The 22195-nt window shown below is 50.7% G+C and overlaps 2 protein-coding genes across 4 annotated transcripts in view; both read right to left on the bottom strand.

Moving 5' to 3' along the window:
* The window catches only part of LOC122387552 (GTP-binding protein Di-Ras2-like), a 99615-nt gene extending 87833 nt beyond the window's left edge, over nt 1-11782 (bottom strand). Inside the window, exons 1-3 of one of the 3 annotated variants that reach the window (XM_043377864.1) lie at nt 11625-11782; nt 7255-8616; nt 1521-3655 (exon numbers count right to left, since the gene is read on the bottom strand). In XM_043377864.1, coding sequence (XP_043233799.1) covers nt 2529-3655; nt 7255-8353 — 2226 coding nt within the window. In that variant the 5' untranslated portion in view covers nt 8354-8616; nt 11625-11782 and the 3' untranslated portion in view covers nt 1521-2528. Of the gene's footprint in view, nt 1-1520; nt 3656-7254; nt 8617-11624 lie in introns of those variants that run through there. The other 2 variants (XM_043377874.1, XM_043377890.1) reach the window with 2 other exon arrangements.
* Nucleotides 11783-19887: 8105 nt separating this feature from the next.
* LOC122387547 lies at nt 19888-21446 on the bottom strand. Its single transcript, XM_043377851.1, has 2 exons — nt 21318-21446; nt 19888-20693 (listed from the first exon to the last, which is right to left on the bottom strand). Exons 1-2 carry the CDS (start codon nt 21321-21323, stop codon nt 20151-20153), a joined length of 549 nt encoding a protein of 182 aa, XP_043233786.1. The 5' UTR covers nt 21324-21446; the 3' UTR covers nt 19888-20150.
* Nucleotides 21447-22195: the final 749 nt, after the last annotated feature.

The raw sequence follows: 22195 nt of genomic DNA, 5'->3' as shown, positions 1-22195 counted from the left end.
CCACCCCCTCTAGCGGCGAAAGGAAGAATCGAACCTGGAAATTAATGTTCTTATAGCGTAAAGCGGAAGCCTGCCTTGTTAACTGCACAAAAATTTGCGAAGCTCAGTTGGGCAACGTCTGGCTGGTGATTGCATGTTTTTTATTTGCTTCTTTCAAAATTTTGGTGTCAAAACATTGTGAATATCAAAGAAGGTAAATAATTTTTATGTCCCTTGCTATGATCGTGATACATGAACATGCGTGTACTGTGTCCCAAACAGTTTGTTTCAGGGTGTAGTTTTATGGCTAACAAATTGTACTGATTTAATGTTAATTCGGTACCTTGGGGTAAGATGCCCCCTGTCCTGATGGGGAAAGACGCCCCCTAAATCCGTAGGCTGGCCTTCAAGGAACCCGTCAAATTATTTATTACATACTTGTGATGAGAGACAAAAGCCTATCTGGGACTATTGAGAGTCCAGTACGGTCGGGTGCTCCCCATGCCGGTCTCTCGGCCCACACAGCGACTTTTTGGGCGGCATATGACTCTGAGAGCCCTCATGACGGCCTCTGTGGGCCCCATTATTGGCTCCAACGCCCCTCACGACATCCTTTGAGGGCTCCCACGTTGGCTCCACGGGCCGCGCTGGCATCTGAGGTCCCCACGATGGGCTCGAGGGCCCTCAATCATCATGAAGACCTATAAGGGCCCCACAGCGGTCTCCGAACGCCACCACGAAGGCTTGTTTGGCCGCGCTGAACTATGATGACCCTGACGATGACCTCTGAAGCCCCTTACGACTACTTTTGAGGGCCCTTACGATGACGTTTGGTGTCTACTGCAGGCTCAAGGGACTACTGATTCGTTCAGGCGATTCACGTACCCATTTATGTCACTTTTAGTGCAGGGGGCATCTTCCCCAACGCCAGGGGGCGTCTTTCCCACCCTGTGGGGTAAGATGCCCCCTTTCACTTCTTCAGGAAAATGCTTGATAGCAAAAAAGTTATCATAATTCAGGCACGAAAGTGTGATATTTTTGGAGAAAAATGATGTCGGCTTCCGTTGAAACTCCAAGTTTTTGCTTTCCGACCGTCATTTTCGAATAATATATGACAAAGTAAAACCCTGGGCATCTTTCCCCACTCTCCCCTACTGAAAATTGGTCTAGCAGGTGTAGGGTACTACATTTAGTACACGGGTGCTAAACAAATATGGGTACCTATATTAGCACCTTGATACTAAACTAGATCTCAGTTAAGTACGAATAAAATGCTTAGCTTAGCACCGTATAGGGTACTGAAAATTAGTCAATTAAAAAGTACCTCTATGGTGCTAAACTTTTTTTTTACAGTGTATGCTGAGCAGTAGAGAGAATCGCTGTTTTTTGTGGCAGCACTGAGACCACGCTTTCGGATAGGACAAAACTCATGCCGAACGTTGTACATATTCATATGGGCATTTTATAAAATGCCCGATACACATATTGTCTGTAACATATACACAGTACTGGTGTCGAACGGCTCTTTCTAATCAAACATATCCCGGTACAGCAATTCTTTATTCAAAATACGAAAAGCTTCGCTTCGCTCTCTCGCTAGCAAAAAGAAAAATCTAAAGAGACAATTGAGACGAATGACAAACATGTTTATAAAAATATACCCATCTAAGATGTCAACACAGCACAGCCACACAACAAATAGCTTCACAAATCACAACCCCTGATCTAGAAAACCTGAGTGAGTGATACCACATCTATTCGCCAAGTATGCAATGCACAACAAACTAACATCGAAATGCAAATTGAAGGGATTACTTTTTATCAGAGCTAGAGTTAGCAGTCCAGCGCGATTTAACTTTGCTGGAACGTTGACTAGGCTCTCTCCCATAAATTTGAGGCCAACCAACGCTATTATAGTTCGTTTTTTTTTTCAAAAGGACTCTGGCGCCAAGTATGTTTTCCGAATAAGCACGTGTTTTAGCGAGCAAAAGGAGCAAAAACTGAATCTGAAAAAAAATCGAGCATGGACTAATTTTCACATGTGAATTCTTCCCGATAATTTCCATACGTGCGTTTTGGAACCAGATATGAGAACAGTGGTGACGTCATGCTGTCGAATTTTGTATTGCATTGTAGCGTATAGCTATCATGGACGGAACCGCTTACTCGATTATAACCTCGGCAACAGTGAAAAACGAAGTATCCCCCAAATTCGTCGACGCTTTGCCCCATTATGCGGACATTGGATGCCTGCTGCCACCAGTGACGTCGTCATGGTGTGCTATTTTTTAAGACTCAATTTCCGGGTAATTACCGTGCACAATTTGAAATCGAATGTTTTTTCGGTAAGAACTTCTTGGCCAGACGCTGAAGCTGCCAAAACTCACGTGAGAGCGTCGATAATGAACTTGGAGCCAGAGTCCTTTTGAACAAAACACGAACTATAGCTTCCAAACAGGTCGTGTCACATCAGCAACGAACTTCATTGTTTGTTGTTCAAGCTTCCTTACACTGGCTACTTGGCCTGAAAGTTAGCCGAAAGGCATTCGTTAGAGATAGTTGCCGGGCGTCCTAACGGGCGGGTAGCTGGCTCCGTAGTACGGGGCGCGGGTCGTGTCAAACGGCGACCCAGCCGGCGGTGGCGGTGGCCAGTTGGCTGCGGGGTGCCGGCGCTCAAACCTGGGTGGAAGAAAGGCGTCTTGCGAAGGAAAGCGGGGAGGATGGCTGTTCATGGGGTGGGAAAAATGCATGGGACCATCGCTTCTAGGAGTTAGCTGTCTGACAGGATTGCTACTGGGGATGACAGGCCGGGGAGGGTGATTCGGCCGCGGCCCGAACCAGTGCGCACCACGATTGTGACCAAAATTTCCAGGAAACCGCGGCTGCATATTCTCTGGAGACTGATGAGCGGGGTGGCCGCAGTTCAAGCGAGCGATGCCGTCACCATCATTGTGGCCCGGGGGCTCGCAGGGAGGGGGAAAGCCAAAGTCGCAGTAAATACACCGAAGTGTGCGATTATTCATTATTTGAGGAGCGGCCATCCTCACAGGAGGCCGGAACTCTGGAGGACAGCCAAAGTTGTCAGGTCCTCGCTCCATAGTAGAAACAAAGTCTGTAGCATAATGGGGGCCGTTGGGACCCACATATCCACCGTTCATTTCTACATTCGGGACCCAGTCCATTGGGCCCTGCTCCATTTCACCGTGTGGAAGATCCAGGTCTACAGGTGGGTTAAGGTTAGGTTGGGGTAGAAGGGGGTGTGATTTCACGGTAGCTACCTGCGTTTCCCTCTTGCGATTACGCTTCTTCTGCTTTTTGCTCTTTACATTTCGCTCGGAAGCGACGCTTGCGGCAGGAGATTCGCTGAGAGGATCATTTTTGCGACTGTGATTAATTTCGATTTGGAAAGGATTCAACGGCAGAAATTCTGGCTGCGCATGACCAATGGGTCCGAGGTGCTCTCCAAAGCCGGTGAGCAGCTCCGCGCGCAGCCCGTCCGAGGAGATTTCGTACCACTGCTGTGCCTCGGCCAGGTGCTTGTTTAGGCTGTCGTTCAGATTCTTCTTGTGTCCGAAGACGACAGTAAACATAGCAGCCAGCCGTTGTCCGCCCGTGCGCATCAACTCGTCGACGGATCTGGAGGAAAGCCGCTCCAAGAACGGTCTTCCGTAAGCAGCTGAAAAGAAATATACGAAAAATAATTAGCGAGCTGATAAAACAGGCCCAAAAATCGTTATATCAAAAAGTATCTTTCTGGTTAGATACTTAAATGCCTGAAACAGACTCTTTCCGCAGTCACGAAATCGCATGCGAGAGCCTATTCAAATACATGGAAGCACGCTCGCATCAATCTCACGCACCTCCCGCAAGCGATTGATGCGAGAAGAATTAGGTATAAGGTATTTGAATAGGCTCTCGCATGCGATTTCCTGAACGCGGAAAGAGTCTGCTTCAGCCTTAAATGTGTCGGAAACTATTTTAAATCAATGCTAATCAATCGAAAATGATGTTTTTGCGAGAATAAAACAAGACATGATTATGAGCCTGAATGAGTAGGCCCAAAGGAAGGTCGGGACAATGAAAGGGCACGTGGATGAAAATTTGGGAACTAGCTTCTGTGACGGTTTATCCGCACCTATCTGTTTGAGCGTGGTTATGCCCCTGCCCTGACTTATGGTCGGGCTGGCTTTGCCGCCTCTCGATTCGTCAGCTTTGTTTACAGTTGTATACCTCTGTCATCTTGCCTCTGTCTATCTCTCTAACGTCTGGTTCGATCGCTTTTGTTCTTTTGTCCCCTGGAGATCAATGGTTGACCTGAGGTCCAATATATGAACAGTGGACACTGGACACTATGAAAACCCTTTCAAAAATACTTCCGCGATGTTGTAACTGGTAACACCATTAACCCGCCGCCCATTGAGGTGGGGGGGGGGGGGGGGGAACGGGGCCGATGGCCCACCCTCTATGGTTTTTCGCAGATAACTCAGAAACGGCTGTGAATTTCGACTTGTCGTTTTCTGTACCTCTCCAGACATCAATTTTACGTAACTCTTGACAAATCTAGTCCTAAGTCAACTCAGGTCATGAGTTATAGAGGGTAAAGTGAGGTCACCTTCAGACATTTTGGTCGAAAAAGTGGTTCACGGAAAAAGTCGCGGAAAATCAGACTGGTACAAAAAGTATAGCAAAAAAAACAGCATCAAATGTTTCCAAAATACACCAATCTCAAGATCGAGATTCTCCGGCTCAAAATTTAGATTTCTTGAGACAAATTTGAAATATGGGAGAATTTTCCACACCACGGCATATGTCAGAAAAAAAACTTACCGCATTTACACATACCAAAAATCAACAAAATATCTCTAAAACTGCCAGAGATATAGCCATTTGAATGACTAAAAATATAACGATTGTTCTTATTACGTTACATTTTTTTGTATATGCACTTAAAATCAGTCTAGGGCAATATTGATTATACTCATCTACCTCTGTCTGACTGAATATGAACGTTGTCGTCTCTTTTACGTCATAAACGTCACTTTTACGGAATAAAATGTTTGTCATTTTAAAACGGTATCATTTTACTTTTTTCCTTCCTGTGACGTCATAGGTCCAAAACAATGGTCAAGGAGGTTTCTGTGGCTGTAATGTATGACATGCCTTCATTAAGACTCGAATATTTACAATTCAGGATGCCGTTCCATACAATTCACGCAAGCGTTTTGATTGGTCGAGTCTGACCTGTCTTGTGACGTCACAAGTCATCATCCATTCAGATGACTATCCACATGTCAGATTTATGATATTCATCATATCCAGACTCATTTTAGAAGCCTAGACTTCTTTCTTTATGACCGACTTCTAGTCATCGTCAACTGGACTGATTTGACCTGTTTGACCTCCCTGTGGCATCACAGGTCAAATGTCGAGGTCAGATACGTATCCTGTGCATCTCGATGAGCTCTTTTGAATGCCGTTTGATTTGTTCCGATCTGGCTATTGGTTCCGGAGAGACGACGGAGAGGCCTTTGCCCCCTCCCCCCCCCCCAATAGGACAAAGAACCTGCCAGACCTTAACCCGCGCCCCGCTGGGGGGGCAGAATCTGCCCCCCCCTCCCGTTTTTCGCCAATAACTTCTAAACGCGTTACGCCAGCGACGTCAAACTTTCAGTACCTTATCATACATCAATTTGACACGTTCCCTGAAAATTTGAGCGAAATCCGTCGGAAATTTTTTGAGAAATTGACGTTTTAGTGACGTCATGTTCGCCATTTTCGCCTCAAAAATGGCAAAATTTCAAACGCCGCTAACATCTTCATTTTTAAAGGAATCAAGACGTAACAAAAAGTTTATACGTGATTCTACCTTGTCTATCAATTGGCTATCTCGGTTTTTTTGAAAATTTTGGATTTTGGCCAAAATTTTTCCAAAAAACTGACTTTTTTGGGAAAATATTTATAAAATCCAAAATTTTGAGTTTATCGAAAAAAACCGGAATATATGTCAAAGAAGTTGTCTATGTGCACCTACATACCAATTTTTAGAAGAATCGGTTCAAAAATGTGGGAGTTATTCAAAATTTTATGACGTCACGACACACAATTTTTTGAAAAATGATTTTTTTTGGAAGTTCTAGACCTCGTACGGAAAGAAAAATAGCACCATTCGATTCGCCGTGAAAAACTGCATCGGATAGACACCTTTTTAGGCCTTAACAACCAACTTCAAAATTTGACCCCACTTGACCTGACCTTGACCTGACCTCGACCTGAAATTCATCCAGAGGTGGTCCATATCACTTATTTAGTGTGCCCATTGAATTCCATGAGTAAAATGACCCATAAAACATGTGTCGCACATGCCCTTTTCTATATTTTGTTTTTGGTGACCTGACCTGACCTGACCTGACCTTGACCTTGACCTTTGAATGACATTGTGTGCAACGAATATTGTCGTGGTAGTCTAAGAACACGTTTTGGGCAATCAGTCTTAGTCCATTCTTCGGCAACTACGGTGCAAGGCCGATACTGTAGAAACTTGCATTTTGTACCCTGGACCTGACCTTGACCTGACCTCTGACCTACTTAAGCAAAAAAACTTGGGCTCTTAAGATCCGCCTTGTTGAGAGCTTTCGAGTGCCGTTTTCCCCGTCTTTCTACGACCATCGGTTCGGAAGTTAGACAGGGGGGCAGAATCTGCCCCCCCCCCCCCAGCAGGGCGCGTATGGCTGAATAGCCCAGCGGGGAGCGGGTTAACGGGGCGCGGGTTAAATGAATCCGTATTCGTCTTTAACCAATTTGTCAACAAAAAACAAAACGTTCAAATTAGTCACAAGTACAAAAAATGACCGCTGCTGGTCGCACCTAGAACCTGACATAAAAACTGGCCACTTCACTTGGTGCGATTTTTATCACACCTCGAGCGTCTCTTACTATTCGCCGCTACGCAAGACATTAGAATGGGTGCAAAACTTGGTGTGTTTCTATCGAACCATCGCCGTGGCGCGACTAAAAGCCAGCGCTGTAATGCAAGGTACGAGTTGCTCTCTGCATTTATAACTGCGCGTTAAGCGTGCTTCGCTAGCAATTTCACTCAAATGACGCGCGGACTATCAGATTGCATGCTCGTATTTGCGGACATCAGTTTTCATAAGCTGAGAACATAATTTAGTTGAAATGAATGTTGAGTGTTATTTGGGATCGCCACGTTGCGCAGTACCAGATGCGGTTATTAACACGTTTCCTGGTGTCACCTTCACATGCGTTATTTCTCACCTTCAAAGAGGGTTTTCAACGTGCGGTAGCCGGTCGTTTGGTCCCAGGGCGTTCGGAGGTCAGCCTGCCGAGGAGCGGCCGCTGCGGAGGCGTGCCCGCGCGCCGGCTGAGCGGCAGGAGGGGCCGCCGGAACGGACGAGCTCCCCTCCGGCTGCGCCAGGGCGCACTGCACCCCTCTATCACAGTGCACTAACTGAGCGCGCTGGAAGACCGCCTGCCACGCCAGCAGCGTGTGCTGGATCGCCTTGTGACACGTCTTCAGCTGGTCACGCAGCGACAGGCCAAAACGCATGCTGAGTCGGCCCACCCAGTGCTTGGCCTCGGCCATTGCCGAGCGCGTCTCGCCTTCGAGGCAGCGGCAGCCGCGCGCACTCTGTTCGTCAGTCGTCTTTTGCAGTCGGCCTTGGATGAAGTTTTCCAGCACCCAGAACATGCGCTCACAGCACGAGTCCACAGCGGAGACGGCAGGGTCGTCTTCGCGCGCACGCTTTCCGAAAACCTTGGCCACCAGGGGAGGCGGTCGGTCGGTGGGCGGTCGACCGGTTCCAGCCGGCGGCGGCACCGCGGGCCCACCAACAATGTCCGTCTGTGCATGACTGTCCTTCACTTGCGGTCTCAGCGTGCTGTGGCCGTAATGCACAGGCCCGCGGTGCCAAGGCGTCGTCTGAGTCCCCGTTTCATCCTTCAAATGATGCACGTTCGTTGGCCTGCCAGGGTTGTCGGAAGGTTCGATCAAAAGTCCTTGTTCCGTTTCGGATGATGGAACCGAGTGACCGGGCTCCGTTACATCGTTGTCATTAAATGTACCCAATTCCTTCTCGGATCGTTCCATTTCCTTGATTTCAGAATTGAGTTCATCAAGAAACTCGTGAAATTTGCCGATTTCCACATCTTCAGACGACCAGCTTTCGCCTGACTCTGAACCTGTGTCACTTTCCTCGACTAAACCCCTAGCAGCATTGTCACTTTTTATTGAGGACATTGTCTCGCATTCCTCTGCTGCAACCTTTTCAAGCTTAAGTGGAGAGACCGCTACACTTCCTTTTTCACACACATTGTGTTTGTTCTCAAGTTCATTAGACGTTGCTGCTGTTAGCATTATCAAAGCCGATCTCTGAGTATGAACAAGCGCGACGCTTGAAAGTGTCGCGGCTACGCGCCTCCTCACACCCCCGGATAGCGGGCTAGTTTCACGACTTCTCTGCGGCAGGACCGCCGCCGTCACACGCGTCGAACTTCACGCCACCCTGAGTGTGGTGCCGGTGCGCCGCAGAGAATGTCGTGCCGGTCACCCACAGAAGGACCGTGCAACTGCAGAGGCCGATCGGACCCGAGCAGCCAGCATACGGGCAGGTAGTTCACCTGTGAGAAAAACGACACGGCACCGTCACACATGTAATTGTACTGTCTTGCAGTACCTTTATTTAAATGAACGAATGAATAACAATACAAAGCAAGAAACATAAGCGCAACTCCGCGCGGCTCAAGCGTCAGCTGCGACTCCCAGTCCCACTCCGCGAGCCGGCCGTACCGGTGTCGTGTCACCGCCAGGCGGCAGCACTGGTCCGGTGACCCGACATCACGTGACATTGAGACACCACAGTAATTTTCTAACAATGTTTTCGGTGCAACTGTGTCATAACGCTGCCAGACCTTACGGTTTTCTGCATGTGTCTCGAACGAGCATAGCGTCATGCATAACCGCCTCGCCGTTCCGGCCATACTTCCTCAAAGAAATGTTGTCCAAATGGTTAAATGGGTGGCTGTGAGCCCGGGTGCCTCGTTAAACAGTGCTTACCGCGAATGGCTACCCAGCCCCACCACCCGACCTTGCCCGCGCCCGGTGATAGTTTATTCACAAGTTTCGTGCTTCACAGGTCGATGGCGGCACGGTCCTCTTGGGTCTAGATTGGCCCTCTCGCCAGTTGCCAGCTGCAACTCACCAGGAACGCGAGTGAAACGACAGCTGGAGCTCTCTGGCCGTAAACAATCGCACATATGCTCCATTAACAGACACAGTAACAGATCTGTAAACATAACCCGCGTCCTGCTGATATCAGTCAAGACAGCCCAAATTCAGCCCAGATTCAGCCCGAATTCAGCCCAGATTCGGGACACCTCAGATCGAGCTGAAATTCGCACACAATGTAGGCCGTGACATGCCCAATCAACTGTCCGAGGCATTTGGTGGCACTCCCAGCCGTTTGACCTACAGAGGTCAGCAAAGGTCACGTGGCCCTAATTTGCACAGCAGTTAATGGCTCTTCCAGGTGGAGCTAGAGCGCTAAAAACGGCACCAAACGACTCGCAGGCATCTTAACTTACTTTCCCGCTAGCAATCCTCAAACCCGCAGTTTTTAGAAAAGTTACTACGTCTCATGGGCTGGATGGTATGCTTTGATTTGGAATTCGGTCGATCCTTATACTCGAGCACCGCTGCGCAGATGTATTTTCGACATAGCCCGTAAATGATCTTAGGTCAACGTATGACCGCGGGAGGTCAAATTGCTAGTGGGAAAGTAAAATCAGATGGCTGCGAGTCGTTTGGTGCCGTTTTCAGAACTCTAGCTCTACTTGGAAGAGCCATTAACTGCTGTGCAAATTTGGGCCACGTGACCTTTGCTGACCTCTGTAGGTCAAACGCCTGGGAGTGCCACCGAATAACTCGGACTGTGGATTGGGCATGTCACGGCCTACATTGTGTGCGAATTTCAGCTCGATCTTAGGTGTCCCGAATCTGGACTGAATCCGGGCTGAATGTGGGCTGTCTTGAAAAACTTATCATTTTGCTTTCTTTTTTGCCGAAAAAAAGAAAGCACGCAGAAGGACTGCGAAGATGGATTTTTTGGTGACTCCGATTACAAATCAGGCACTGCAAAATTTAAAATTATAGCTCCAACTCAGACTCCTGACATGTCTATTAATGTCCGCATCACTTCAAAGTGATTCGTGACTCTAATGCTGTTTTGTTTGCCTGGATTTTTTTTTCTGGGTACAATTTAACACCCCATTCCACTGAGATTCAGCTCTGTGCTCCGTCCTCCGAGTCTTCGAGGGGCCGAGTCCGTGATATGAGCAACGATCGATACGAAAACTGTGGGGTCCCGTCTCGGCGCACTGAGATTCCACATTTCAGGGGGCTCACAATGCTCTTCAAGGCACTCAAACCCATGAACTGGAACAGTCTACGACTATCGGGGAGAGTCTGGAACGAAAGCTTGTCAGCGCTGCTGGCGGGTGTCGCTGCCGAGCACTGGGCTGTCGGTGGCCCCGTAACCCCCGGCAGCCACGCCACAGTTGCTCTAGCCACCCGCCGAGCCAACGCAGCGGCCACAGATGGCCGAGGTAGCCGCACAGATCCGCACGGCGTGAATCCGCACCGCACAGTTCACCGCTGACATGCCCTACAGCCGAGAACGGAGACTCTGAATCCGGGACCGGACACTCATCAGCCGAGAATGGACACTCATCAGCCGAGAAGGGACACTCTACCTACAGCCGAGAATGGACACTTTACAGCCGAAAATGGACATTCCATATCCGGGACCGGATACTCTACAGCCGAGAATAGGCACTGCGGCCGAAAATGGACACTCTACATGCCGCCGAGAATGGACAATGCATTCCTCAGCCGAGAATGGACACTCTACAGTCGAGAATGGACACTCTACAGCCGAAAATGGACACTCGACAGTCAAATGGACACTCTTCAGCCGAGAATGGACGCTCGACAGCCGAGAATGGAGACTCTACAACCAAAAATGGACACTCTACAGCCGAGAATGGACACTCTACAGCCGAAAATGGACACTCGACAGTCAAATGGACACTCTTCAGCCGAGAATGGACGCTCGACAGCCGAGAATGGAGACTCTACAACCAAAAATGGACACTCGACAGCCGAGAATGGACACTCGACAGCCGAAAATGGACACTCAACAGTCAAATGAACACTCTTCTACAGCCGAGAATGGACGCTCGACAGCCGAGCATGGAGACTCGACAGTGGAGCCGGCGGCTACGTAACAATCTATGGCACGTTGAGCACATCAAAGTTTTCATGTGCAGAGAGAGAGAGAGAGAGAGAGAGAGAGAGAGAGAGAGAGAGAGAGAGAGAGAGAGAGAGAGAGAGAGAGAGAGGAGAGAGAGAGAGAGAGAGAGAGAGAGAGAGAGAGAGAGAGAGAGAGAGAGAGAGAGCAATTAAGCAAATGAAGCCCAAGCCATCCCTACGAGCAATCAAAGAAAACGTATATTAAAACTTAAATGATATATGCACACAATCATGCTGATGTCGAGGCGATGCAATAATCAACAAAACGGCCAAGCTGCACAGCCGAGGGGCCTGGCTGTTGCAAGTTGTCTTAGCTCACCTTAGGCTGGTGCGTGCCGGGAGAGACTGGCTGGTGAAGGGGGACGGAGTACGCGCGGCGGCTGCCGTCGCCGCTCCGGCCAGAGAGCCACGCGGCGCCCAGCCGTCCCCTCAGAGCACGGGGCGGCGCCTTCCCTGACGAGTGGTTGGGCCCGCCACCGAGCCCGCCCTGTCGCCGCCACCGCGCGGGGAGGAGCTGGCCGGTCGGTCGCGGCCTTCGCAGCTGCCACTGCCCTGAATACCGGCACGGTGAAAGGAAAGCGCGGCGGACCGGACCGGCGCGGCGGTGAACGGTGGCTCTACATACCGACCACACTTTCTTCGCCCCTGGTCGGAATCGGCTGCTGTGCTGCCGTCAGCCGAGATTCAAGACCCTGATTTTTTTTAATGTTTTCGAATTATATTTTCACATCCATGCTCAAAGGTTAAAACAATTTTTCGAAATGCTGTATCCAGCTGCGCAACATAATATTATCGCCACCCCACACACCGTCACCACGTCACTTCCCCTCCCTCCTTTTGGCCTCTACCCTCCACCATGTCCCAGGTCAGCCGTCTGCGTGGCTGCCGAGTCCAATCGCGTGGCAGCGCTGCTGGCGGTCCCGCCCCGCCACCGCGAGGGTGGAGGAGCGCGTATCGTGCTACTGCCGGCCAGCGCGGTTCGCCACTCGCCGTGCGCCGGGGCAGTGCTCTTGGCACCATCATCGCCAGTGAAAACTCCTGCAGGGGCGTGTCTCTCTCGGGCCCTGTAGCAGAGAAGGTAGGCGGTGGCGTCTCGAACGCCGGCGGCAGAGCACTCTCTCACTTTAGAGTCATCCATGAAGAGCCAGCTGTCGGCGGGATGATTGAAGCTGTACGCTGTGTAGTGGCCGCTATCTTGACTGCTGTGGTGCTCTACCACGCCATAGAGGTCGTAGATCAGCCTGTACGTGTTGGGGTGCGACCCAACTGCCAGCCGACTCAGGTCGAGGTCCAGCAGGGGGAAGGTAACCTGAACGTGGTTCTTGCGCGCGGTGCCGCCTGCGAAACTGAACCTCTTCAGGTGGAGGATGACAATAGGTGGAAGCCACCAGAGGTCGAGTTTCTTGTGGACGTCGCACCGACACTGACACTTTGGACAGGTCCAGTCCGTGATGAGGTCGCCACGTACGTACTCGTCCAGACACTGAGTCAGATTGCTTTTGCCCATCGCTAGCGGCAGCGACAGCAGAGAGAATGTTTCAAATGTGACCGACTCGGACCCGCAGCCGGTGCAGAGTAGTGTCGACTTATGCAGCCCGTGAAACAGTTGCGTCACTATCGAGCTGTTGTACCGCTGGAAGTCGCACCACGCCGCCTCGCCTGCCTTGATGTTCGGGAGGCCTTCCGCCGGCGGTCGAGGAGGCAGTTCTCCAGTCGTAGTCACAGCATTTAAGTCGTCGTGCAGCCAACTAAGTAGCAGGACTATAAACTCATGCGCGTCTTGCATTTCCATGCCGCCGAAGTCCCTGCAACGAGCACTTACTGCATTGCGAAAACGGTGAGGTGATATGCATTGAAACTTTTGCGACCAAATTACCTCAAACAGCTGAGAGATTTCCGTCGCCACCTGACCTTGGCTTAGCGGCTGCTTGTTCGTGTTTTCATAGAGAAACTCGTCTACCATGTATTTCACCAGCGCTTGCGTTTGTGCGAGTACCTGGAGGACGGCGTTCATGTAGCAGGTGTTCCCGAGGTTTTCTAGGCCAGCAGAACCGGCCGGGAGAGACGATGCTTTGGTTTTCGAAATGAGGAACGAAGTAGTCCTAGAGATTCCTTCGTCTCCGGCTACTGACTGGCGAGGCGCTGGTGCTGCTGGGGGGGGGGGGGTCTTCGGCTGGCCAGCCGAGACTGTTCCAAAGCTGGTCAGTTCAGAGGCTGGTGACATCAAAGAATATCGAGGGCACATTGCAATGGACTTCGCATCCGCGCTTGAGCATGTGTGATGAGGCCTGCTGGTGTGACTTGGCGACACATAAGCGCCTGTTGGGATGTGATGCTCTTGCGTGGCGGCGTCAAACGCTGACTGTAGCGCAGAGCCTCGTACTGCAGCTGCGTTGCCTCGGATGATGGCCATTGAGACACGCTGCCAGAGCCAAGCCGTCTCACGCCTTTCGCCGGTCGCAGCTACCAACAAGCGACCTAGCTCGTTGATGAACCTATTGGAGGCTGGGCCAACAACTCCAGATGTTTCGACTGCAACCGGCGTAAATAGGTACTGCGTTGAGATGCTGAGTAGGGTGTGTCACTAATCGCAATGCAAGGTGCTCCATCGATTTTATTGTGCCCCACTCATGTGGAAATGGCGTGGCATTGTTAATTCCCCGCAAATTTTAACCCCCAGGCGGCGCCGAGCGAGAGAAGTTTACCCTATCTCACAACATAGGCGACCCTAGCGCCCCTGGCGGCTGTTTGCGAAACTAACAGGCCGCTGACTGTATGGGCTTATCCCTGCTCTCTGTAAGCGCGTCTAGGGACAAATAATAGTATGGGCAGATTGCAGAGAGTGCAAGCTAATGACGAATACCTATAATGAATACAATATATTGTCACAGGGGCCCAGGAACATTCTTCAAGTTGGGGGTGCAAGCCCAAAATACCTGACATGACGCATATGAAATAGTAGCGTAGTCAGGGGTCCCAGGAGGCACGTGCCCTCTAGTCCCCCCCCCCCTATCGCATTCAGAGGACCCCTCGGGTCGGAGGGGCTCTGTGGCACCAGTTTACCGCTCAGGGTCTATGCTGGCCATATTTCGATTAAGAAAGAATAGGGCTCGTAACATCACCTCGTGAGTCCAAAGAAGCCTAACTGAAATGTCCATGAGGGTTACACGCCGGCTTCTGAAGGCTACTGGCGGCCTCTGAGGGCCCTTTACCGGCCTCTTATGGCCGCTAGCGTGCCTCTGAGAGTCCTTGCCGGCCCAAGAGGGGCCATATCTAGGGCCTTACGCCAACCTGTAATCAGTAATGGCCTCACACCAATGTCTCTGACGGCCCCATTACGACTGTGAGACTGAGGGCCCTCACTGGTGCTTCTGAGAGCCCACCCGGCCATAAAGGGCACTGCGGCACCAACTGACCTCTGAGGGTCCACGCTGACTATATTTCAACTGAGAAAGACCTCACAGGTCTCGTAAGAGCACCTCATGAATCCCTAAGTAGCCACACTAAGATCTCCGTCAGGGTCTACGCCGGCTTCTGAGGATCCCATAACGGAGACCGCGAGGGCCCTCAGCAGGGCCTCTGAGGGTTCACAACCAGCACCTCTGAGAGCCCCACACCAGTGGTTCTAAGGGCCCATAAGGACACCACTGAGGGTCCCCCAAGCCAGTGCCACACCATTTATGCAACCCTATATTGGTGGCTCTGAGGTACCCACACCTGCGCCTGTGAGGGTTCGGCAAAAGCATATCTGACGGCCACCTACCTGCAACTCTGAGGGCCCTACACCGGAGACTGAGGGCCGCACTGGCGTCTCAGAGTACCTTGTCGGTATCTAAGGACCCCACAGGGCTTCTGAAAATGCCGCCGGCCTCTGAAGGCCCCTTGCCGGTCTGAGGTTCCCCTCCCCGGTCGTTGAGGCCCCCTGCCGACTTTTAAAGGGTTCGCACCAGCAGCTCTAAGGGCCACACACCCACATGTAACGGACCCACACCAGTGTCTCTGAGGGTCCACAACGGCTATTCTGTGAGGACCCTCACCGGCGCTTATGAGGGATTCACACTAGCACCTCTGAGGGGCCACACGGGCGTCTGTGAGGACCCCACACCAGTGCCTCTAAAGGCCCCTAATTGGAGGCTCTGAAGGCCCTGCATCGGTGATACTGAGGGTCCTACCAAAGTCAAAACACAAGCCATTAGTCTCCTTTCTGAGTCCCACACACCGCCCTCCCACCATAGGCGGCGGAACGGGGAGGGCACCGGGGCACCGTGCCCCCTCTGATTAGGGCATTTTAACATTAGCCCTATGGGCGTTGCATGGAAAGAATGGGACCAAAAGTCGGCAGTGTCCCCCCCCTCCACTTAATTGAAGGTGTTCCGCCGCTACTGCCTCCCACCGGAGCGAGTAAACCTGTATCAATCAACGACTTTACCACCGTTGTACGTCATAATGTTCTCATCACGCCAAATCAAATACCATCCGGAACCAAAATGGTCCAGTATAAAATCTGACCTACCAAAGTTATGATCAAGTTCAGATAAAATCAAAGTGGGATGACAATAGCAGGTGTTCTTAAATCGATGCCGAATCAGCAGAAACCATTCACATGCAAGAGAAATACCTTGTGCTGATGTTTATATAAAAACAGACATGTAGGACGTAGGTCCATAAAAGGGAGCAGAGATCCTTCATCGTTGCATCAATGTTGAGGGGGGCGGCGCCCACTCGGCTCTCAAGTTGGAGGGGGGGTAAGCGCCCCCACTGCCCCCCCCCCTGTTCCCCGGGGTGTATGCAGTGAACGACGCTACCAAAAAAAAAAAAAAACGTGACACCTAATAGCAGGCACTATAAACATGCGCTCGTACGTATCCCGTCAGACCAGGACGGGGATCGGGGGTAGTACTATGCAATATACATTAACACAGAACTATTTCGTGCTTTAAGATGCATAACATCACATTTTCACCAACATTCTGAGTGCCAGACAAGCCAACAGCAAGGCGTCAGTTCGGTAAAATGCATTTACTGATGATCGTAAGCTCACAAAGCATAGCGACCGTGTTAGTTCAAAACATTGCCGCTAGGAGCGCTGAGGTCGCTAATGCTGAGAGATAGGCCAAGGTGTCGGCGGTCGGCGCCGCATGGGTGTTAATATTTGGGGGAAATAAAAAATGTCACACGGTTTCTACGTGTCTGGGGCACGATAAAATCAGTGGAGCACCATGTTTTGCGAAAAAAGTCCCCAAAATGACACACCCTAATGCTGAGGTATCGGTGCTTCTTACGCGTCTCTGCAGCCAGGGCAGCCGATCCTGGCTTTAGTGCTGAGTTAACGACTGTGCTTTCGGCGTATGTGTCCGTGCAGGTCGCGTCCCAAGCTAAGCACTTTCCGCATTTAAATGGAAAGGTCGTCAGCCCGTCCGGTCGTCTCCCATCTCCACGGTCCAGTCCTACCGGCTCAAGAACTGAAGGGATGCCGGCGACGGAGAGGCTACGCTTTACCAGGTCATTGAGCTGGGCGTGGCGCGGGAAACGGCCTGCACTTTTCTTGCACGATAGAGCATGGTGCCCAAGGTGACCAACAATACCACCACAGAGGCGGCAGGCATGTTGCTCGCAAACGGGAACACCGAGTCGGAGAGCGATAGCAATTCTGACTGTTTCGGGGTCCAAATGTAAGCCTAGACTGGGCACGGGAACCGCATGCAGCCATGCACCGGTATGTGGCTCGCTCGAGGCTAAAAGACGCGCCCTGTGAACTTGGTTTGCGTCTTTCAATAAGCTTTCCTTGATGATGGTACACGTCGCGTCATCCCATGTTCTCTAATTGGTCCTATTGGTCCAACAACTAATCTGACAAGTTCATAGATTGCCTGTAATCCTGTTAGGTTCTTGTACATCGGACTGGACCGTAGAAGGTACTGTAGTCTAGGAGCTGACGTATGGTGAGAAAGGAAGAAGATGGCAGTATGTGCGTCCAGCATGCGGAGTCTATCGCACAACATCTTCACTGTAGAAGCGGCTATTTCTTGACAAATAGAAATACTACCCTCGCCTAGAGGAGAGCCGAGTAGAGTTAGTTGCAAGGCTATAGAACTCCAGGTAAGGACACCAGCCGTTTGACCTTGAACGGCGCCGGCCGGCGGATGACGTCATTGGAGGCAAGCCGGCTCCGCCGGCCCGGCGGATGCAGCGCTAGATCGCTCAGCGGAGTGGTGGTAGTAGTGGATTGCGCAAATACAGATATTAACCCGCGCCCTGGTGGGGTCTGTTTATAACGCGACCTGGTGGGGGGGGGGGCTATTTTTTGCCCCCCCTCGTATCTCCGAAACTACTGGACGGATCCGCAAAATTCAAACGGCGTTCGAAAGGCCTGTCAAATTTGTCGAAGGAAACCAAATTTCATTGACCTCGGGGTCACCGATGACGTCACAGGTCAGGTCAAAGATGAAATGTTTCACCGTTCACGGGTCTTCTAGGGAATGCGCTATAACACCGAGGAAAACGCATTTTGTCGAGAATCAGCGGTAGGGCGTCAGTTGCCTAGTAGATATGTTGCTATTAGAGGTCACTAGCAATACCAGGTCAGGTCACAGGTCAGGTCACCAAGGGTCACAGGTCAGGTCACATGAGCCCAACTTTACTAAGGTTGTGTGATACATGTTTTATGGCCAATTTTTCATTTCCAACTCAATGGTGTTGGTTATAAGACTATCAGGTACGGCTTAGGTCACTTTCTGGTGAAGTTCAGGTCAAGGTCAGGTCAAGGTCGGGCCAAAAAAGGGCAAATTTTAAAGTTGATATTTTTGCATAAATTGGGTATTGATTCGATGCAGCTTGTCACGGGGAGTCTAATGGTGGTCTTTGTTTTGCGCTACGGGGTCTAGAATTGCTAAAAATTGAGTTTGAAAATTTTACGTCATCAATTTTGAACAGTTTTTTCGCTATAACTTCGCCAAAAAAGGAGGTATCAATCTCAAATTTGGTATGTGGATGGAAGGCGGTAAGGACTATCACATATATTCCGGTTTTTGCGAAATTCAAAAAACTTTTTGGATTTTTTGATTAGTATATCCAAAAAATCTATTTTTTGATTTTTGGGGGTCAAAATCCAAAAATTTCAAAAATCCGAGATGGCAGTTTTGTAGCCCTGTCCAATCTACAGCTTTTATGTCTTTATCATTTTTCTGTATTTTCAAAGCTATAGGCCTGACAGCTCTTCCCGCAAAACCCTTTTTTGGGTCGAAAACGGCAGAACATGACGTCACTCTGACGTCATTTCCGGCCAACCTATCATAGCCTTTGGAAAAATTTTTGGTCACAATGTGTAAAATTGATGTCCGGGAGGGTACTGAAAGTTTGGTGACGATCGGCGCAGCGGTTCTGGAGATATATCGAAAAGTCTGGAGGGGGGGCAAAAAATAGCCCCCCCCCCACCAGGGCGCGGGTTAATGTGTGAACATTAAAGTAGTTAAATGATGATTGATTTGCTCACTACATCTTGAGCGCCTTGATACATTTAAAGCCCTGAATAGAGTGTATCTTCGTAGGACGGCCACCCTCTCCGTAGCTGTCTAGTGTCTATATAGCCATAACATCCGTGACTATGACCGGTGCCATCCATGAAGGATCGAGAGGAGATTGTGAATCCAGGGCGGGTCTGACGACTGAGTGTTTTTTTTGGGGGGGGAGAGGTAGGCAACTTGATCGGGGCCCCCGTCGCCGTCGCTGTTTGACCGATAACAAATGGTACATTGGCCGTAAGGCTCTCAGTATTAATATCTGAAACTACTACTAGACAAGTATATTCTGGCACTTCTGAGAAACATGAAGTCGAAGTTGTATGCATTGCCAGGGACTATGACTCCTCACTTGCGTGGATATGTTACTGGTGAAACTACCACGGGGTGCCGCTGGAGCTAGTCATCGATTCCGGTCAGCGCTCGCGCTAGCGCCCTGCTCTGGTACGAGTGGTACCCAACGGCCGAGGCAACCACCCCGTCTCGTCACAGTTCCTGTGAGCTTTGGTGGATGTTGCCCAACAAGAGGAGGCGGGCCCACAGGGGCACGGGCAGCGCAGAAGGAGCCCATCTCCTGATTCCTGATGGCACATCACGCAGACCCCACCCCACCGGAGCTCGCCGTCGACTGCTGCATCTGCCCTCCCCCCCCCCCCCCATGCAGAGCTCGGCCAGATCCATCATACGGGTCGGTTAGTGTTGCGCGGGGGAAGGCCGGAGGGCCGGAACAAACAGCCTTATTACCTATTCTTACGACTGCGGAGTTTCCAACCTTTATACATGTATGTACTTTGTCAGGATATGTCGAACAATACACGGAATGCCAATACCGAGCGGTCCCGGCCGCCATGAAGAAGCAGGCTGACCTGACTGACTCGGACTGTATCATATCGAGCCCAGGCCCCAGGGTGACATGTGTTCTCAACTCGTGAATGTTACAGAAGTCCCTTACCGCATCCCAAGAGGCGGCTACGACTGCCCAACCGCCTTTTGTACTACTCGGGTCGAAAGAACGACGCCGGCTAGGACGATATCCTGTGGCAGCGGGCGCTGTCTGCTGGACCATCGAAGCCAGGCCCGCTCGGCAGAGCAGGCCTAGTGTCCTTGGCGCGGATGGGCTGCTGGCGCCTTTCTCTATGAGTGATGGGTGCAGCTATCGGGCTATCGTAGGTCAGACGGAAACACAGTCTGCCGCGAGAGGGCCGCCACGCGAGACTGCATCTCCATTATTTGATAACCCAGGAGACCCCGACACAAGACGGAAAGTGAGCGTCGAAGTGTGCCGGGCAGATCAAACTGGGGTCGTCACTCGTCGCTGGTGGCTCGGCCTACTTGGAGCTAGAGGAGTGGTGAGCCAGCTGTCTCGCCGCACGCCGCTCTGCACGCGCTGCCTTCCGGTTGTTGTTCAGACGACGCAGGCAGAAGTGCAGGCGGGTACTTGCCAGCTTTCTCGCCACCCTCTGGTCCAGCTGGGGGTCTTTCGCCCGGATGAGCGCCATGAGTTTCGTCATGATTCCAGGCTCCTGGCTGGCGGTGTCACCCATAATCATCTTAAAGTTGACCTCGAAGGCCCGAACCACGCCCATCCAGCGGGCGGTCGGGACGAACAGCCTGCCTCTGTTTATCGTCAGCAGCCAGGTGCTTGGGACGGCAGCCAGCTGCTCTGGGGTCGCCCTGCCCATGGGGACGCCAAGGCTGCTGTCGACATGGTGGCACTTGAATGCCACGTATCCGGCTGCGAAGGCCATGGCGTCTTCGAATACAGCAGTCTCCACCACGCTCGGACCTGGAGCCGTCCTGCCGCCGCTGAGCACCAGCTGCAGCGGCTCCTCCAGCTCCAGGAGTTCGTCGGCAGCGACTGCTTCGTCCTCCTGCAGGAAACATAAAGAGCTTATTGAGCAGGGGTTGTCTTGTTTCAAAGGAATGCCATGCCGGTTTCAATGAGGTAATTGACTTCATCTAACAATTAATCGATATCTTCTAATCATGTAATATATAATCAAACATATACATAGCTTAACATGGACGTTGAAGTAAAATAAACAAGAAAACGTTCCAAGCAAAACATAAATGAATGCAAACGAGTAGGAACTAGGAAACACAACCATAACAAAAAGAAGTCACTATTCAAAAGCAAAATAACAAATGACTTCCCTCAATGCATCAACCTGATATCACGAGCATTTAAGTACTTAGAAATGCATATAGGTACTGTGAATGCAGTGGGTAGAGATGGCATATGAATGCAAGTTTATGCATTTTCGATTTGTTCGCGATAAATAGGCAAACAATTCTTATTTCGTTCGTGATTCATTTCTAGATAACTGGTTGTTGCTTACAATTCTTGAATTCCATTCTAACCATCCTATTTGGCATATGGGAAACACTAATGAGAGGCACCGACCGGCATTAACCACTCGTTCGATGTCTTTCGGACGACGGAGATTCTACGTCGTCCGAACTACACACTACTACACAATATAAAATCAACTGACCTGCATGTCGAGACCATCGAGCACACGATTGCTGACGAAAGCGTCCGGGCCCAGCCGCTGGCCGGTACTGAGGTACCCCGTGTCGTGCTCCAGCTCCACCGGGCGGCCGCTGCTGGCGGCCACCAGAGTGGAAGGCGCGATGAGCACGCATGCAGATTGCAGACGTAGTGAAGCGTTGTAAAGTCACCGGCGCGGCGGTTGGTCGGGGTCGCCGAATGGGTCGGAAACATTTGCCCTCTCCAAACGGATAAGCTGGATCCGCCCCCGACGTCATGTGACGTAAAACATTCAAGACTCTGGACTTACTAAAGTGGAGACCGGGTTAACATCAAGTTGATATCAAAACATACGTTTAAAAATGTTTTTGAAATAAATATAAAGATTGTAGGTCCTATATGAATAAGTCTTATAACTATAAGAACATTCAAGGTCACCTGAGGTCATCAACGCTAATTAACACGGTCATGTCCGCAAACTTGACTTGCCTCGTCGATGAGCCTTGCTAAGACTTGCGATTATTCTAAATTTATAGATACCTAAATGTTCGTGCATTCATAGCTAGAACATGACAATATTTTTATATGTTTCGTGACACGTGTGACGTCATAAACAAGTACATAAGCATCTGGTCCGACACATTTTGCACTTTAACTGATCGTTAGTACCCAACGTTTCGTTTGAGCCCAAAAACACGTCTGTATCTCATATAGTTTTGTGGTAACCACGTGTGTCGCCGGCCGGCACGGGAGTTCCCGGCGCAGACCGATTCGCGCGCCGACTTGTGACGTCGCTACCCCGCCCCGGCGCTGGGGGGCGGCCCAGGGCGTGTCTGTTAGTGAACTTTGTCCCATCACGATGCGACCGCGTGCCTGCGGCCT

The sequence above is a fragment of the Amphibalanus amphitrite genome, unplaced genomic scaffold (assembly GCF_019059575.1).
Source record: "Amphibalanus amphitrite isolate SeventyFive unplaced genomic scaffold, NRLGWU_Aamphi_draft 000017F_arrow, whole genome shotgun sequence".
Lineage (NCBI taxonomy): Eukaryota > Metazoa > Arthropoda > Thecostraca > Balanomorpha > Balanidae > Amphibalanus > Amphibalanus amphitrite.
The sequence above is the reverse complement of the archived record's forward strand: the minus strand, read 5'-3'. Positions and strand labels throughout refer to the sequence as shown.